General features: G+C 43.0%; 1 protein-coding gene across 1 annotated transcript in view; it reads left to right on the top strand.

Moving 5' to 3' along the window:
• LOC120940782 (cytidine monophosphate-N-acetylneuraminic acid hydroxylase-like) overlaps positions 1 to 19668 on the top strand; it is a 241566-nt gene that overhangs the window by 116247 nt on the left and 105651 nt on the right. Inside the window, exon 4 of the mRNA XM_040353817.1 lies at positions 18295 to 18404. Within this exon, the coding sequence (XP_040209751.1) occupies positions 18295 to 18404 (110 nt within the window). The remainder of the gene's footprint in view (positions 1 to 18294; positions 18405 to 19668) is intronic.

Here is a 19668-nt window from a genome sequence, read left to right as displayed (position 1 = left end):
ATGTAAAGCCGCCAAACTCCCTTTAGAAGTCTATGGGAGAAATCCAAAGTGTTAATTTTAAAGGTTAATATGCTAGTTTTTGTCCTAAAAAGTGTTTGGGGACCTAAGTCCTGCCCCAGGGGACATGTATCAATGCATTTATTTTTTTAAATGGCAGTTTTTTCGGGAGCAGTGAATTTAATAATGCTTAAAGTGCAACAATAAAAGTGAAATATTCCTTTTCATTTCGTACCTGGGGGGGGGTGTATAATATGCCTGTAAATGAGCGCGTGTTTCCAGTGGTTAGAACTGTCTCTGCATAAAATGACATTCTGACAGAAAAAAAGTCATTTAAAACTGACTCGCGGCTATAATAAATTGTTGGCTCCCGGCAATTCAGAGCAAATTCATTCATAAAAAAAAAAGCGTGGGGTCCCCCCAAATTCAATTACCAGGCCCTTCAGGTCTGGTATACATATTAAGGGGAACCCCGCCGTCAAATAAAAAAAAAATGACGTGGGGTTCCCCCCAAATATCCATACCAGGCCCTTCAGGTCTGGTATGGATTTTAAGGGGAACTCCACCCCAAATTTTTGAAAAAAAATGGCGTGGAGGTCCCCCAAATATCCACACCAGACCCCTTATCCGAGCACACAACCTGGCCGGCCGCAGAAAAAAGGGGGGGACGAGAGAGCTGAACCATACCAGGCCACATGCCCTCAACATGGGGAGGATGCTTTGGTGTCAAGGGCCTCATCCCCACAACCCTGGCCGGTGGCTGTGGGGGTCAAGGGCGGGGGGCTTATCGGAATCTGGAAGACCCCTTTAACAAAGGGGACCCCCAGATCCCGCCCCCCCCTGTGTGAAATGGTAATAGGGTACATTGTACCTCTACCATTTCACCAAAAAAAGTGGAAAAAATGTAAAAAAAGACAATAGCCGGTTTTTGACAATTCCTTTATTAATGTCTTCTTTCCGCGCTTCTTCTTCTCCCATCTTCTTCTTTTCTGCATTCATTCTGATTTCATCCTCCATCTTCTTCTTCCTCAGCTTCTTTCTTGGGTCTTCTCGTCCGCATCTTGCACCGGCTTCTTCCTCCATCTTCTTCTCCTTCCTTCGGTCTTCTCGTCCGCATTTTGAACGGCTTCTTCTTCCACGGACGATCCGCTTCCAATTGAAGTTCTCGCCGTGTGACACTCCTGTACTTCTGACAGTTCATTTATTACTGAGGATGCGGCGTCATCCGGTGACGCCGCCCCCCTCTGACGCCACGGGGAAAGCCATAAGAAAGTCCCCGTGTGGTACATGTGCGTCAGAGGGGGGCGGGGTCACAGGAGCGTCACACAGCAGGAACTTCAATTGGAAGCGGATCGTCCGGGAAAGAAGAAGCCGGTGCAAGATGCGGACGAGAAGACCCAAGAAAGAAGCAGAGGAAGAAGAAGGATGAAGAAACCGGAATGAATGCAGAAAAGAAGATGGGAGAAGAAAAAGCGCGGAAAAAAGACATTAATAAAGGAATTGTCAAAAACCGGCTATTTGTCTTTTTTTACATTTTTGACACTTTTTTGGGTGAAATGGTAGAGGTACAATGTACCCCATTACCATTTCACACAGGGGGGGCGGGATCTGGGGGTCCCCTTTGTTAAAGGGGTCTTCCAGATTCCGATAAGCCCCCCGCCCGCAGACCCCCTCAACCACCGGCCAGGGTTGTGGGGATGAGGCCCTTGTCCCCATCAACATGGGGACAAGGTGCTTTGGGGGGGACCCCAAAGCATCCTCCCCATGTTGAGGGCATGTGGCCTGGTACGGTTCAGGAGAGGGGGGGCGCTCTCTTGTCCCCTGCTCTTTTCTGCGGCCGGCCAGGTTCCGTGCTCGGATAAGGGTTCTGGTGTGGATTTTTGGGAAACTCCACGCCATTTTTTTTCCAAAATTTGGGGGAACCCCACGTAATTTTTTTTTTATTTGATGGCGGGGTTCCCCTTAATATCCATACCAGACCTGAAGGTCTTTTTTGAGCAATGACTGTTCTCTGTATCCTAATAGCCATGAGTACTTTTAAATTACTTTTTTTGTACAGGGACAGTTCTAAGCACGGGAAACATGCACTACTTCACAGGCATACTATACCCCCCCCCCCCCGTATGAAATTTAAAGGAATATTTCACTTTTATTGTTTCACTTTAACCACTTCCATACCGCGCCTATTCTGGCACTTCTCTCATTCATGTAAAAATTATATTTTGTTTCTGGAAAATTACTCAGGACCCCCAAACATTATATATATTTTTTTAGCAGACACCCTAGGGAATAAAGTGGCGGTCATTAAAATGTTTTATTTCCAACGGTATTTGCGCAATAATTTTTCAAACACCTTTCATGAATTAAAACGTAACAAAACAGTAAAGTTAGCCCAATTTTTAGGGATAATGTGAAAGACAATGTTACACCGAGTAAATAGATACCTGTTACGTTCCTGGTTTCCAGAGTCTGATGCAGGGTAGCCTCTCTTACGACTCTGGTTCGCGAGCCACTGGATATGGGACAGCGGGCTCGGAGCACAGAGGGGTAGGAGTGCCGGGTGGTGATGTGTAGAAGCAGGTGGACGAATACCTCTGGCAAGTAGATGCTGAACGTACAGCGGAGGATGGGTCAGCGACCCGCACAGAAGCTGCGACTACAGCGGCACAAGTTAGTAACAGTTCAGGTAGGATGGGTCAGCGACCCGCACAGAAGCTGCGACTACAGAGGCACAAGTTAGTAATAGTTCAGGTATACCGGGAAAGCAGGGTCAAACAAGCCGGGTCATAACAGGTGATCGTGCAGAAAGATGACTGAAGAATGGTCGGTAAACAAGCAGGTGGATCTGGCAGCAGTGAAGTCAAGCAGGCGGATGGTCAAACGGAGCCGGGTCAGGATAGGAGAGATGAGAGGAGTCAGACAAGCTGGGTTCAGTGTTCAAATCAGGTTTCAGGTAGAGTAGTCAAAACAAGCCAAGTTCAGTGTTCAAATCAGGTTTCAGATAGCAAACAGGTCTCAGATAGGATCCACGTCAGAACTGCAGATCAGGCAGCAAAGACACTGTGCTGCTGAGGTGTTTAAATAGGGCAGCCTGCTGTTAATCACTGAAATCAGTCTGCACCATTAACCCTTAACTTGTCACGCTTTAATATTGCACACACTCATGGAATGGCGCCAAAATTCGGGACTTAAAAATCTCCATTTTTTTTACAGGTCATCAGTTTAGAGTAAGGCCCCTTTCACATTTGAGCAGGAGCCGCGGTGGCGATATAGCGCCGCTAAAAATAGCGGTGCTATACCGCCCGGGATTGCTGCGAGAATCGGCTGCCAGCGGTGCGGTATTAACCCCCGCTAGTGGCCGATAAAGGGTTGATACCGCCCGCAATGCGCCTCTCCAGAGGCGCATTGCGGGCGGTATTGCCGCGATTTCCCATTGTTTTAAACGGGAAGGAGCAGTGAAGGAGCGGTATACATGCCGCTCCTCTCACCGCTCCAAAGATGCTGCCGACAGGAGATTTTTTTCTCTCCCGCCAGCGCATCACCTCAGTGTAAAAGCCCTTGGGCTTTCACATTGAGTAGGCAGTGAAGGAGTTTTTCAGGCGGTATAGCAATGCTATTTTTAGCACTGTACCGCCTGAAAAACTCCTCAATGTGAAAGGGGTCTTACAGAGGAGGTCTAGTGCTAAAATTATTGCTCTTGCTCTTATGCACGCGTCAATACCTCACATGTGTGGTTTGAACAGCGTTTACATATGTGGGCGGGACTTACATGCGCTTTCGCTTCTGAGTGCAAACTTTTTTTAGTTTTGAACTTTTTTTTCCTTTTTTTTTTGATCACTTTTATTCCTTATACAAGGAACGTAAACATCCCTTGTAATAGGAATAGTGTGTGACAGGTCCTCTTTATGGAGAGAGGCAGGGTCAATAAGACCCCACATCTGTCCTCCAGGCTGGAAAGCATGAGATCGGCAAAAAAAATCACTGATCTCATGCTTTCAGCCGCAATCATGTTCGTTCAGCACAGTGGTGTAGTGGATAGCACTTTTACCTAGCAGCAAAAAGTGTCGCTGGTTCGAATCCCGCCCGTGACACCATGTGCCTGGAGTTTGCATGTTCTCCCTGTGCCTGCATGGGTTTCTTCCCACAATCTAAAAACATGCTGTATATCGGATCCTGTCTAAATAAGCCCTAATATGCAGTAGTATATTTAGGTTTTGTGCTGCCCTAGGCCTGACTAAACTTCTGCACCTCCTAATAGAACAATGACCCACCCCTTCCTGTCAAGGCCACACCCTGTTTTTTATGACCCGCCCAGAAATTTTCAGGGGGGGGGACACACACTAGTTCTGGGGGGGGCATTGGATTCCCTTAATTTGCATAGTTTCTCTCTCACTTCCTGTTTGGCTATGGGGCAGGAAGTGAAGGGAAATCTCCGCAATTGGACAGGCATGGTACAAACTAAACTGACAGGGGCTCTAACCCTCCCTTACTCTATCCAAAATGAAAAAAAAAAGTGTTGATTATAGTTCTACTTTAAGCACAAATTTCTGATAATTTTTTTGAGAGGACTAAGAAAATATAACCATGCCAATAGGCCAGGATACAACATTGCTAATATGTATGAATGTGTGTTAGGGACCCCCACAAACACCACCCAATGTTAAATAAACAATTTTCTTCATTTGCAGTATCATCCCTTCCTCAGAGACCTTAGCAGTAGTACAAGCAACTTCCTGTAGGGACGTGATGTCCTGTGTGCTGGCCACCGCTTTCCAAGAACCACATATGCGCATATCTAATACACGGTGGTCGCGCATCTACTTGCAGGAACCCAATTTTTAGGGAAAATTATAGTAAAGCAGATGCAGATCTCCAGGATTGGACTAACAAATGTTTCTAGTGAAAGGCAACTGGTGTTTTCTATTAAACAAGGGCTAAATGGGCCATTGACATGCATCACAGTTAATCTGAGGAAGGCCCCATACACACGAGAGAATTTATCCGCGGATACGGTCCAGCGGACCGTTTCCACGGATAAATCCTCTCAAAGATTTCCGCAGATTTCTATGCGATGGAGTGTACACACCATCGCATTGAAATCCGCGCGGAAATCCTCTGGCGAAGACGTGTCGCGCCGACGCCGCGATTATGACGCGGCGACGGCGCGACGCTGTCATATAAGGAATTCCACGCATGCGTCAAATCATTACGACGCGTGCGGGGAATCCCTTTGGACGGATGGATCCGGTAAGTCTGTACAGACGAGCGGATCCATCCGTTGGAATGGATTCCAGCAGATGGATTTGTTGTGCATGTCAGCAAATATCCGATCTGCTGGAATCCATCCCAGAGGAGATTTCTCCGCGGAAACAGATCCGCTGGCGTGTACACACCATAGGATCTATCCGCAGAAACCCATTTGCTGGGATTTATCTGCGGATGGATTCTATCGTGTGTATGGGGCCGAATGTGTCTTTTCAAATTTAAACTAAATTAAATCTTTTCTTATTTTTACTTGGGGCTAGAGTGCAGAGGGATTAAAAGTCTGCTCATTTTTTGGGGATGTCTGCACCCCTGATAGGGTGAAGACACCTCCCAAATTTTGTCACTTTCTACTTCAAATTCATTTACTTTTTTTTTTTTTATTCTATATTTTTATTATTTATTTATTTTTAAAGGCAAGAAAGCAATACAGGAAACATACAAAAGGAAATAAGCAAAATCCAACAAAGCGACATATATATGGATGTTCCAATACATCTCTCTCTTCAACTCTGTTTGCTATTCATAGTTTACCACAAGAGGAATTATAATATTCTATATCACCAATCATTTTAAATCCATTCCCCCAGGGGGAGATGTCATAACCAAAATACTATTGCTACTTTTAACTAAATTACATATTTCCCCAGGTATTTCATCTCCATCCTGATTATCCATATATTCTCTATATATTAAATGAATTCCCTTCCCCGTTTTATCCCCTCATTCCCACCCCCCTTATCCCCTCCTCAAGACCCCCTTCTCCACTTCCTCTCCTCCTCCGACCGTGTAAACCCCAGGACCGGAAGAGAAGAAAAGATGCACCAAAAAAAAAAAAAACACACAAAAAAATAAAACACACCACAACATAACAACCCTCCCCCCTCCGCTGTCCCCCCCGGGTGCGTGATATCGTCTCTCCTTCTTATTTCCCTACTCTTCCTTTACTCTTTCCTTTTTCTCTTCCCTTCTTTCTGCCTCCCTTCCCCTCCCCTTCTTTCCCTTGACCCTTTCCTTCCTCCCTTTTCTCTCCTCCTCTTCCCCTCCTTCTTTCCTTTCCTCTTCCCTTTCCCTTCCTTCCTCCACCTCTAATCACTATTCTTACACCCCTAGTAATTTTTTACCTTCCTCTGATTGTACAAATAATTCCCAGGGTGCCCATATAGTTTAAATTTGCTCTTTCTTATCTATCGTCCTCGTCAGGAGTTTCTCCATTATTCCTATTTTCCTTACTTTTTTAAGCCACATAGATATTGGAGGTGCTTCAGGGTCTTTCCATTTTATTGCAATGCAGCTTTTTGCCGCATTTATCAGATGACATATCATCGATCTCATATATCTTTTCAAAGAAATTTCTGTATGATGTAATAGGAAGAACGAGGGGTCATCTGGAATCTGGTATTCCGTAAGTAATTGAGTAATTCTCCTTACTGTTTCCCAAAATTGTCTTATTATTGGACATCCCCAAAATATATGTAACATTGTCCCGTTCTCCCCACACCATCTCCAACATCTGTCTGATATTTCAGAGAAAAATATATTTAGACGCGCTGGTGTATAATACCACCTTGTTAATATTTTATAGTTTAATTCTTGTATTTTCGTACATCTTGAAGAATTTAACGCTAGATTTATAATATTTTGGCATTGTATTGGGGAAAATGTTTGGCCTAGGTCACTCTCCCTTTTGGCCAGGTTCGACATTCTCAAGTCTTCCGGTGGTGCAGTCAACAATGCATACATTTTGGAGACCATATGGGCTAGTGGTTCTTCTCCTCCACAGTACTCCTCAAACTTTGTAAATGCCCGTTTATACTTTTCTGCACCCCCCAGAGTCTCCAAAAAATGTCGTACCTGCCACGCTTGCCATACCGGTATTTCACATCTCCCTCCTTCTTGTGATAATTCTCCTATTGTTATCCATCCCCTTTCTCCTAGAAAATGAGATGCTTGAAATCTACCCTTTTCTCTTAGTTTCTTGAGTATTTGAGACGTTTCCTATTCTTGGATAAAGGGGGGAATTTTTAGTCGAGAATTTCGAGTTATGACATACTTTATTTCCAGTCCATAAAGTTGGACCTATTGTAGGGTGGGTTTTAACTATATGGGGTAATGCTGAGTAACACCATATTGCCCTATTTAATGGTACGGGGCACATTTGTTGCTCTATAGTAATCCACAATTTATAATCCCCATGTCTGCTCCAATCAGCTATCCTTCCCAGCTGGACTGCCTGATAGTATTTTAACATATCCGGTACTGATATTCCTCCAGTCAAATTCATTTACTTCCTGTCACATAGCCAAAGAGGAAGTGAGGGTAAAACCTTACTAATGTCTTTTCTTGGGGACACACAGATCAATCTAAATAGTTTCCCATTATGTAAAGTGCACTCTAGCATTTTGCTGTGTACCCCCCAAATTATTAGGGATCTTGGACTTTGGGGTCCATTCACTAAAGGCAAATCCACTTTTCACTACAAGTGGACTAGCAAGGAAGAAAAAAATAAAAATAAAAAATTCTTTGCTTCTACATGATTGGATGTTAAAATCATCAGTGCTTCCCCTCAGATTTTCAGTGACTACACTTGTACTGCAGAGTGGCTTTGCCTTTACTAAACCCAAAACTACCTAATCATTTGGGGTGTACACAGCAGTGCTGGAGTGCAATTTGCTTAAAGCGGAGGTTCACCCTAAAAAACTACTTTCTACCATGCCATGCAGCATACTAGCGTCAGCTACAGTATGCCTTTATTTATTTTTTTTGCGCTGTACTCACAGTTTAATCCATTAGTTTCGTTTTAGACACTCGCGGGGAGTAGGCGTTCCTATCAAGAGGGGAACATGATTGACGGCCGGCTATGGCGCGTCAAGCTTCCCGAAAATAGCCGGAGTAGGTCTCGGCTCTTCACGGCGCTATACGGCGCCTGCGCACAGACTAGGAGCTGACTGCGCAGGCGCCGTGAAGAGCCAAGTCCTATTTCGGCTATTTTCGGGAAGCATGACGCGCCATAGCTGGCCGTCAATCATGTTCCCCTCTTGATAGGAACGCCTACTCCCCGCGGGAGTCTGAAATGGATTAAACTGTGAGTACAGCGGAAAAAAAAAAAAATGTAGCTGACGCTAGTATGCTGCATGGAATGGTAGACAAATTTTTTTTTTTTTTTTAAGGTGAACCCCCGCTTTAATGGGGACACTAGTTAGATTGACCTGTGTGTCCCCAAGAAAAGACATTGGTAGAGTTTTAACCTCACTTCCTGTTCAGCTGTGTGACAGGAAGTGAAGCCAATTTTAAGAAAAGGGACACAAAGCCCAACCCAAAAAACACAAGCAGGGGTTCTAACACTCACTTATAAAATAAGGGGGGAACTAATGCGCAAACCAGCCTAACCCGGGAAAAAATATAATGGTACAAATAAATTAAAAGTTACAATCAAGCAGCAGCCACAACTAATAGTGCTCACGCACTGACAGCATATGATAGACAGGGGGATGTAGTGGCGCTTGCAAATACTAAAAACCGACAATAATTTAAAACAATAAATTATTATAAACAATGATTCCTAAAGTATGAGAGTGAGTCCGTCCTCTACTGGGGTAAAGTTGTGTTCCACTCGAGGTCTATGCCCAAAGAATACCATCCAGCATCAATAATTAGATGTGGAAGGAACTGCGAGTGAATAAATAATGAAATCCAATGGATAAAAGTGCCTAACTGGCCGCACAGTGTACATGGGATAATAATCCTTTTTTAAAAAATATGTGTCATAAATCCTTAAAGTGCTTGATAAAAAACAAGTGCAAAGTGCTAATAAATAAAACAATAATAGCAGTGAATGAAAGCTCCAGCTCTCCTGGAAAGTGGTTAATTACTAATTAGCAAACACATGCAGGAAAAAGCAACAACTAAAAAGAAGTCCAAAAATGCAAGTGTCCTAAAAACCTAAACGGTTCAATCATAAAACTGTTGTTTTTTCTGTGCGATGAAAAAAATATAATAATATAATAATAAATAAAAAATAAAAAAATCATAAATAATAGTCCAAAAACAGATAGTACAATATCACTGCAGGATTAGTGATAGTGAATAAAACTATATCCAGTGCACAATCAAGTGATAATGATAATATTAAAAATAAAGTCCAAAGTGCAAAGTGCATCTGTGCTCCATTCAACAATTCAGATGATCAGTGGTTAATTCAGTGAAGACTTGTTACATTGTGCTCATTCAGTGAAGACTTGTTACATTGTGCTCATATGTCTGTGAATCAAAACAGCCCGATTTTCCTCAGTGTGGGGATTATTTTTACTAGCCTCTTACCTTCCTGAGGCTTTTACCAAGCCTGTAACAGGAGCTGCTCTGCAGTCACATAGATAAAATCCAGGATCCAAAAACGACTCACACTCCTCCCCATTCAGGCTCTCAAAAAGAAACACAGGAATGCCTCCATAGCATAAAACCACAGGATATCAGTTTAATAAAGAAAAATGAATACACTCACAAACATTGCTGTGTTAAACAGCGTGTGTAGAATCGAGTGTCACCGCTCTGCGGCCGCAAAGCAGGTGACTTCACCAGCAAGCCCTCTGTGTCCTCCTCACGCGTATCGCGACAGCCCTACAGCCCTATCCTATGATTAAGCGACGTAGGGCTGTCGCGATACGCGTGAGGAGGACACAGAGGGCTTGCTGGTGAAGTCACCTGCTTTGCGGCCGCAGAGCGGTGACACTCGATTCTACACACGCTGTTTAACACAGCAATGTTTGTGAGTGTATTCGTTTTTCTTTATTAAACTGATATCCTGTGGTTTTATGCTATGGAGGCATTCCTGTGTTTCTTTTTGAGAGCCTGAATGGGGAGGAGTGTGAGTCGTTTTTGGATCCTGGATTTTATCTATGTGACTGCAGAGCAGCTCCTGTTACAGGCTTGGTAAAAGCCTCAGGAAGGTAAGAGGCTAGTAAAAATAATCCCCACACTGAGGAAAATCGGGCTGTTTTGATTCACAGACATATGAGCACAATGTAACAAGTCTTCACTGAATGAGCACAATGTAACAAGTCTTCACTGAATTAACCACTGATCATCTGAATTGTTGAATGGAGCACAGATGCACTTTGCACTTTGGACTTTATTTTTAATATTATCATTATCACTTGATTGTGCACTGGATATAGTTTTATTCACTATCACTAATCCTGCAGTGATATTGTACTATCTGTTTTTGGACTATTATTTATGATTTTTTTATTTTTTATTTATTATTATATTATTATATTTTTTTCATCGCACAGAAAAAACAACAGTTTTATGATCGAACCGTTTAGGTTTTTATCACACTTGCATTTTTGGACTTCTTTTTAGTTGTTGCTTTTTCCTGCATGTGTTTGCTAATTAGTAATTAACCACTTTCCAGGAGAGCTGGAGCTTTCATTCACTGCTATTATTGTTTTATTTATTAGCACTTTGCACTTGTTTTTTATCAAGCACTTTAAGGATTTATGACACATATTTTTTAAAAAAGGATTATTATCCCATGTACACTGTGCGGCCAGTTAGGCACTTTTATCCATTGGATTTCATTATTTATTCACGCGCAGTTCCTTCCACATCTAATTATTGATGCTGGATGGTATTCTTTGGGCATAGACCTCGAGTGGAACACGACTAACACTCACTTGGTTTCCCTCAAACACCCACACTTAGAATAGGATTGCCTTGCGCTAGATTTAAGCACAGTGCTGTAAATCAGCACTTCAAGCCTGTCCGCCAATACCCCCCTAACAGGCCATATTTGCAGGTTTTCCTTCATCTTACACATGTGCTTTAAAAGACAGTCTGGACAGCAATTCTTGATAAGAAAAATCTACAAAACATGTCCTGTCGGGGGTACTTGAGGACTGAGGCTGAGAACTACTGCAGTAAAAATGAAAAAATTCTTACCGCTCTGTATTTTTCCTTTCCTGGTGACCATCCATGGCAGCACACAATCCATGCATGAAGGCACCAGGAAAGGAGCTTTGAGACAATCACACCTGTTTTGTTTGGCCAATCAGCCCATTTCAGCTGTAGCTGTCAAAATCTGTAGCGTGAAAAAGTAACAAAAAACAAACTTCAAAATTTGAAAGTAATTTTATTGGTCAACAAAACAGGACTTTGAAAAAAGAGCAAGGAAAGCAAAGACAAACAAAAATCAAACAAAAATAAATAATATAAAAAATAAAAATAAACATAGGTTCATTTGAGACAGTAAAAATATGGTTTATGCTTTGGAAATTAACAGTAGATTAAAAAGGCCCACATACATCTATTTAGGATTGAAACATTAATAATTCACAACATCTTGAGAAAGATTTAGCAAAATAATGCAGCACAGACAATTACATCAATGTGAACACCCTAAAAACAACATACATTGACAACCTCACAAATATTTCAGGCGAAGATAGTCCCCACCCAAAATAAATAAATAAACCAGTCAAAAAACCCTTGATCAAAAACATATCTATTTTGCAAAGACATAAATAAAATAGGCATTCAATAAGGACACACAAATATAATCTTGCCAGCCGGCCCCACACACACTCTTGGCTCTTTTCAGGGCAAGGTAACAAATGCTCTCTGCAAGCTTTATATAACATAGGCTTGTGTCAGGGAAATGGTTGTAGAAGAAGTACTGGCAATCTTGCCAGTAGAAGAAATGGGCGCCATAGGCACATCATGTGACAGGTGGATCCTCCTGCTGACCTATTGTCAGGGAAATGGCCATAGAAGAAGTACTGGCAATCTTGCCAGTAGAATTCTATTTATTCTATTCTCATCTTTTCTGCCTCTTTGGAACTTCACCGAACCCACGTAAAGAAAGTGCTCCTAACCCTGAGAAAATATGGTCTGTATGTCAAAGCAGACAAATGTGATTTCGAAAAAACATCGATTCAATTTCTGGGTCTCATCATCTCCACAAAAGGAATTGCAATGGACCCAAAGAAGGTGGAAGCAATACTCGGGTGTCCAGCGCTTCATAGGGTTCTCCAATTTTTACAGGAAATTTGTGAAGGGTTTCTCCACCACCATCGCACCCATCACTCAATTGACCCATCAGACGGTCCAGTTCCAGTGGTCCCAAGAAGCTCAGGCAGCCTTTGACAAATTAAAAAATCTGTTCACGTTTGCACCAATTCTGCAGCACCCGGATCCAACTCTGCCCTACGTTTTGGAAGTAGACGCCTCTGAAGTAGCTACAGGGGCAATCCTGTCCCAACGGCAAGGACCCAAGGCTCTTCTTCACCCCATTGCTTTCTTTTCCTGAAAGATGAGCCCACCAGAGAGAAATTATTGGCCATTAAATCTGCCTTAGAAGAATGGAAATACTTATTGGAGGGTGCCGCTCATCCCATTATGATTTTTACAGACCATAAGAACCTGGAGTACCTCAGGACAGCCAAACGTTTAAGACCCCAGCAAGCCCGATGGGCTTGGTTTTTCTCCAGGTTCAATTTTCATCTTACATATCACCCAGGTTCCAAGAATGGGAAAGCGGATGCACTCTCTCGAATGTTTCCAAACACCCCTGAAATAACAAAGCCAAGTACGATCCTTTCCGCTCAAAATGTTTTACTTATCCAACCTGACTTAAAGACTTTGATTAAACAAGCCTCATCCCAGTGCCCTGGGCCAGAAATGTCCTCATTGAGAAGCCAAGATGGATTTTCATGGCACCAGGACAAGATTTTTGTTCCCCAAGTTCTAAAGATGTCACATGATCACAAACTTGCCGGACATTTTGGAATACGAAGAACCACTGAACTTGTTCAGCGCTCTTTTTGGTGGGCCAGCCTAAGACAGGACTGTAGAAAATATGTTAACTCCTGCACCACGTGCCAGCGCAATAAGGGTTCCAATGCCAAACCATGGGGACTTTTGTGGCCACTACCCATCCCTGAACAACCCTGGAAAGAAATATCCATGGGTGATGCACCACTATAATGCAGGACCCAGGTCCCCAAACACTTTTTATGACAATAACTTGCATATTAACCTTTAAAATGAACACATTTGATTTCTCCGTAGACTTTTAACGGTGTTCCGCGGCTTTTCGAATTTGCCACGAACACCCCAAATTGTTCGCTGTTCGCCGAACGGGCGAACAGCCAATGTTCGACTCAAACTCATGTTCGACTCGAACATAAAGCTCATCCCTACCAGTCAGCATAAATAAGCTGTTCCAGCAATGTGTGCATAGGAAAAGCATGTGCCCATTGAGGAGGCCTTAGAGAACCCAGAGAGTTGGCTTCAGCAACTCTGTTATGGGCAACTTTTAACCAATACGCACTGTCGCAGTGAGCGATTGAATTAACAACCTTTGAGACTGTGGGGTTGCAAAGGCCTCCTCCGGGGCTGAGCCCTCTAATGTGTTGGAGGTAGCTACAATGCCTGACAAGGGTTCAGCTAGGCCAACCGTTTCAGGGCTTACAGGGGAAGAAGGTGCCGTGGAGGCATGACTAGGGTTCCCAGGACCTGACTGCTGCGTTTTGTGCCCCTTCTCCCTGTTTTTGCCCCTCCCCATAGTCCTAGGCACAAATGGATCTGATTGTATAGCTCCTTGTCCCTGGCTAGGGTCATCTAGGGAGCATAATCTTAACCGTGAACAACACCTTCGACACTGGCGAAAAAACGGAGGTACTCCCCATGTGGGAGGGGTTATATAGAGGGGGACTTCCGGTCTTGATTATGCCAGTGTCAATTACTACATGGGTGGCCCATAACCCATGTAGTAATTACTAGTGCTCTGTGTCCCGTGATGTACAGTAAAGAAATCAAACTTGCAAATGGAAATGGAGATGAAATCAGCCGATCTCAAACTCAGATGAAAGTCAGTGAGCTGATTAAAACCTGTCAGTTTATCACAGCACCAGAAGAAAGTATGGCAAGAGGCAAAACCAACAGGCTATCGGTTGTAAAGCTGTTTTTATCAGTTGGTTTAAAAAAGGATTTAGCAACAAATCCAGCACAATAATTGATGAATGTCAAATCTAAGAAATTAATAAGCAATTCTTTACTACCTTGCAGGAAAGGAGCAGGACACCATCTATATATTGCTGGTATAATATTAACTTTGGGCAATCTTTAGAATAAATTATGTCTTCCTCCCACCTGGCCAATCTTTTTATGGCCAGGTGGGTGGAATTTAGCTCCCATGGCCACACCCCTCGTTTGCAAATAAACATCTTGTTGAATAAAAAATAATTATGTGTCATAGTGAGATGAAGCAATTGTAAAATAAATAGTTTTTGGATTTCTGGAATATATGTAGCTCCACTTAAATATTAATCCACAGCCACCATCTCATCTCCATGTCCAATACTGCTATACAGTGAGGCTACATCCGCCATCACAAGGCAGGTGAAAGAATCAGTCATGATATTACACAAGTCATTTAAAACATGTTTAGTATCTTTTAAGAAGGCAGGTGTTTCAGCCACCAGCGGCTGCAAAAAAATTCTATATATTCACCCTCCCTTGAAAATAGGAAACCAATGCCACTAATGAAAGGCCTCCCAGGGGGATGGGATTGATTTTTATGTACCTTAGGGAGGCAATACATAACAGGCTTGTGGGGGGCTGAAGGACTAAGAAAATCCCTTTCTTTTTTAGTGATAATACCCTGTCTGCAACCTGCTCCCGTTGTGATTGACACAGCAGGAGCCAATCAGCAGGTCCGGCGGACTCAATGTCCATCGGGACATTGTTCCCAAGTAAGGCAGATTGGCGGTCTGCCTATGTAAACAAGGCAGATTGTCGTTCTGTCAGTAGGAAAGGTAGTGATCTTGTGTTTCTGCTAAGTGGGAACACATAGCTCTGCCTTCCTACAGTAAAAGCACCTTTCCCACAGTTAGCAAGCACTCCCTAGGAACACATTTAACCCCTTTATCACCCCTTTCCTGCTAGTGTCATTAGTACAGTGACAGTGTATATTTTTAGCACTGATATCCCTAAAGGTGGTAAGCTGAGGGCTAGTGACAGCAGGGGGGTTAAACACATTGTCACAATCATGGGTCAGGCTCGAAGACTACTTGCTATAGCAGTAGCCCGACTACCACTGACCAGCAGGATAGGTACACAGGCAGCCACCCTGGTGGATGACGTGGGCTCTTCTGAGGCGTGGAGTCTAAGTACTAACCGGTGTTCACCAGAGCTCCTGATGGTGGAGATGGATTTTGCTCTGTGTTAAAACCAGGTCACAGTCCTCATGATCGCCCCACCAGGAGGTGAGCAAGCCGGGGTCCAGTAGCAGATATATACAGTGAGGAAAATAAGTATTTGAACACCCTGCTATTTTGCAAGTTCTCCCACTTGGAAATCATGGAGGGGTCTGAAATTGTCATCGTAGGTGCATGTCCACTGTGAGAGACATAATCAAAAAAAAAATTCCAGAAATCACAATCTATGATTTTTTAACTATTTATTTGTATGATACAGCTGCAAATAAGTATTTGAACACCTGTCTATCAGCTAGAATTCTGACCCTCAAAGACCTGTTAGTCTGCCTTTAAAATGTCCACCTCCACTCCATTTATTATCCTAAATTAGATGCACCTGTTTGAGGTCATTAGCTGCATAAAGACACCTGTCCACCCCATACAATCAGTAAGAATCCAACTACTAACATGGCCAAGACCAAAGAGCTGTCCAAAGACACTAGAGACAAAATTGTACACCTCCACAAGGCTGGAAAGGGCTACGGGGAAATTGCCAAGCAGCTTGGTGAAAAAAGGTCCACTGTTGGAGCAATCATTAGAAAATGGAAGAAGCTAAACATGACTGTCAATCTCCCTCGAACTGGGGCTCCATGCAAAATCTCACCACGTGGGGTCTCAATGATCCTAAGAAAGGTGAGAAATCATCCCAGGACTACACGGGAGGAGCTGGTCAATGACCTGAAAAGAGCTGGGACCACCGTTTCCAAGGTTACTGTTGGTAATACACTAAGACGTCATGGTTTGAAATCATGCATGGCACGGAAGGTTCCCCTGCTTAAACCAGCACATGTCAAGGCCCGTCTTAAGTTTGCCAATGACCATTTGGATGATCCAGAGGAGTCATGGGAGAAAGTCATGTGGTCAGATGAGACCAAAATAGAACTTTTTGGTCATAATTCCACTAACCGTGTTTGGAGGAAGAAGAATGATGAGTACCATCCCAAGAACACCATCCCTACTGTGAAGCATGGGGGTGGTAGCATCATGCTTTGGGGGTGTTTTTCTGCACATGGGACAGGGCGACTGCACTGTATTAAGGAGAGGATGACCGGGGCCATGTATTGCGAGATTTTGGGCAACAACCTCCTTCCCTCAGTTAGAGCTTTGAAGATGGGTCCAGGCTGGGTCTTCCAACATGACAATGACCCGAAGCACACAGCCAGGATAACCAAGGAGTGGCTCTGTAAGAAGCATATCAAGGTTCTGGCGTGGCCTAGCCAGTCTCCAGACCTAAACCCAATAGAGAATCTTTGGAGGGAGCTCAAACTCCGTGTTTCTCAGCGACAGCCCAGAAACCTGACTGATCTAGAGAAGATCTGTGTGGAGGAGTGGGCCAAAATCCCTCCTCCAGTGTGTGCAAACCTGGTGAAAAACTACAAGAAACGTTTGACCTCTGTAATTGCAAACAAAGGCTACTGTATCAAATATTAACATTGATTTTCTCAGGTGTTCAAATACTTATTTGCAGCTGTATCATACAAATAAATAGTTAAAAAAATCATACATTGTGATTTCTGGATTTTTTTTTGATTATGTCTCTCACAGTGGACATGCACCTACGATAACAATTTCAGACCCCTCCATGATTTCCAAGTGGGAGAACTTGCAAAATAGCAGGGTGTTCAAATACTTATTTTCCTCACTGTAGGTAAGGATCAAGCAGAAGTATAGTCTGCACTTAAGCCAAAGGTCAGTAACTAGTAGTTGCAGGTTGGGATCAGGCAGAAGCATAGTCAAGGAACAAGCCAAGTGTTGATAATGAGTGGAAGCAAAATATGGATGATAGCAGGGAAGACAAGAGTGAGATATTGGCTTAAGAGAGCACAATAATCTGGCACACAGGAAGGGCAGAGACATGGCTCACATCAGGAAGTGGGAGGAGCAAAGTGTTCAAGGTTCAGCAGAGGTCAAGGCATAAGGTAGGGTTGTCCAATGGATCAGACAGGGTGCTGTCCAGCATCTCGGGTAGCTCAGCGAGATCAGTCATGTCCCGACACAGCAGATATTCAAGTCCAGGCCCTGACACAAATAGAGCTCCTGACACTCCCTATGTCTTGTGAATTTTTTATAATGGGATTCTGAAAAAGGTACTCCAAGGAAATTTGTCTTGTAAATTTATAGATGTCAACATAAGTTTAAAACGTATCTTTTAAACCGTTTTTCAACAACGCTGTTTCCACCACAGTTATTTTATGGGTACAAGAATGCCTTTGTTTTAGTTAAGCCTGCCCCTTTAAGCCCCTCCCACTGTGAACACAATTGGGCCACAATAGTCACTCACTGCATCGCGTGTGGTGCGCCAATTTACTACTCCACTTGAGGTTTGTAAAAACACCCCAGGTCTTTTATAATCCTAGCAACACCCCAGTCACTATGGGAAAAAAATGCCCACTCTTTGCCACAGCAATGGAGCCTAGATTATTATCTTAAAGCAGACTGCACAGAGGGATGAGCTAATCAGTGTGCTACTTCAGTTTCGTGTAACATACTATAACCAAACTGTACTACCTAAGTGGTAGAGAAAAAGAAAATAGTTAAAGACAGCTTTGCTGTCTGGAATGCATTGCAAAGTGACATTAAAATCTCAAAAGTAATTTTCATCAGTCATGAAAAACTGTGAATGAGCTACTGTATGGTATTGGCAAGGAGTACTAGAAAAATATAGTTATTAAATGTACTGTATATTATTCAGTAAAAGTTTCCCAATTACCAATTTATCACGTGTTCACTTGGGATTATTTTAAATTCTGCATTAATTAAAACATTCATTTTTGTGTAGTCATTGAAAGAGATGAAGACAACTGCCTTTCACTTGTAGAACTGAATCCTCCAAATCCATGGGACTCAGATGCAAAAATTCCATTAGACTTGGATCCAGGGGAGTTACAGGTATGCTTGTTATTTAAAAAAAAATAATACCATTTTTAGAAATGGTCATTGAACATTGATTTTAATGTGCCTGTCTGTGCTGTTTGTTGCATTGCATGCATGAAAGGTGCTGTTCAGTGTCAGGGTGTATTTAGTTATGCATTTTTTGCTGATATCATTCACATGTTGTACAATAAACATTTTACAAACCTGAACTCAACTCAACCTTAAAGTGGTATTAAACCCAAAACCCAAAATGTAATATATTGCAACTTACCAATCATTAGATGTGGTGGAAGCATTAGTTTTCTGTTTTTAGGCTTTTCCTTCCTCTGTTAAAACCTGGTGATCTGGCCAGTAAGACAACTCTTATGCCGCGTACACACGATCTGTCTTTTGCCCGGCCAAATCACATCGGAATTCTGACAGAATTCCATCGGAAAAATATAGAACATGTTCTATATGTAAAGTCCGATGGAATTCATCTGAATTTCTGCTGAAAAAACTCAGATGGGGCTATACACAACCAGAAAATCGTAAATTCTGATCGTGTATATGGGGCATTAGCGTGCCCCCACTCTGGATGAAAGAACATGGGGGACATTCCCGTAATAGAAAATGTCTGGCAAAATAGACACTAAGTAAATCCAGAACAAGGCTGGTGCCTGAGCAACTTCCTAGTTTATCTATGCTCCTGGTTTACCTTGTATTACTTGTATTCTGTGTCTGACTATCCATGTACCGTCCACGGCTTTGTCTAGTGTTTTTGCTTGCCTACCACTAGAGTTGCACGATTAATCATTAAACATCAAAATTGCGATCTTTTTCCCTTCCCAATCTTCAAAGCAGCAAGTCATGCCGGGCCAGATTTACGTTGATCTGCGGCGGCGTAACGCATCGCATTTACGTTAGGCTGCCGCAAGTTTTACGGGCAAGTGCTTGATTCACAAAGCGTAGCGTAGCGTAAATCCCCGCCTAATTCAAATGATCCGGGTAGGGGGCGTGGATCATTGAAATTAGGCGTGTTCCCGCGCCGAACGTACTGCGCATGCGCCGTCCCTAGAATTTCCCGACGTGCATTACGGTAAATGACGTCGCAAGGACGTCATTGGTTTCGACGTGAACGTAAATGGTGTCCAGCCCCATTCACGGATGACTTACGCAAACAACGTAAATTACGGCCATACTTAACATTGGATACTCCACCTAGGGGGCATGTTTATCTTTACGCCGCGTAGCTCTTACGGAAACTGCTCATTTGCATATTCTACGCCAACCGCAATGG

Source organism: Rana temporaria, chromosome 5 (assembly GCF_905171775.1).
Source record: "Rana temporaria chromosome 5, aRanTem1.1, whole genome shotgun sequence".
Classification (NCBI taxonomy): domain Eukaryota; kingdom Metazoa; phylum Chordata; class Amphibia; order Anura; family Ranidae; genus Rana; species Rana temporaria.
Note: the sequence above shows the minus strand (reverse complement) of the source record. Positions and strands in the feature narration are given on the sequence as shown.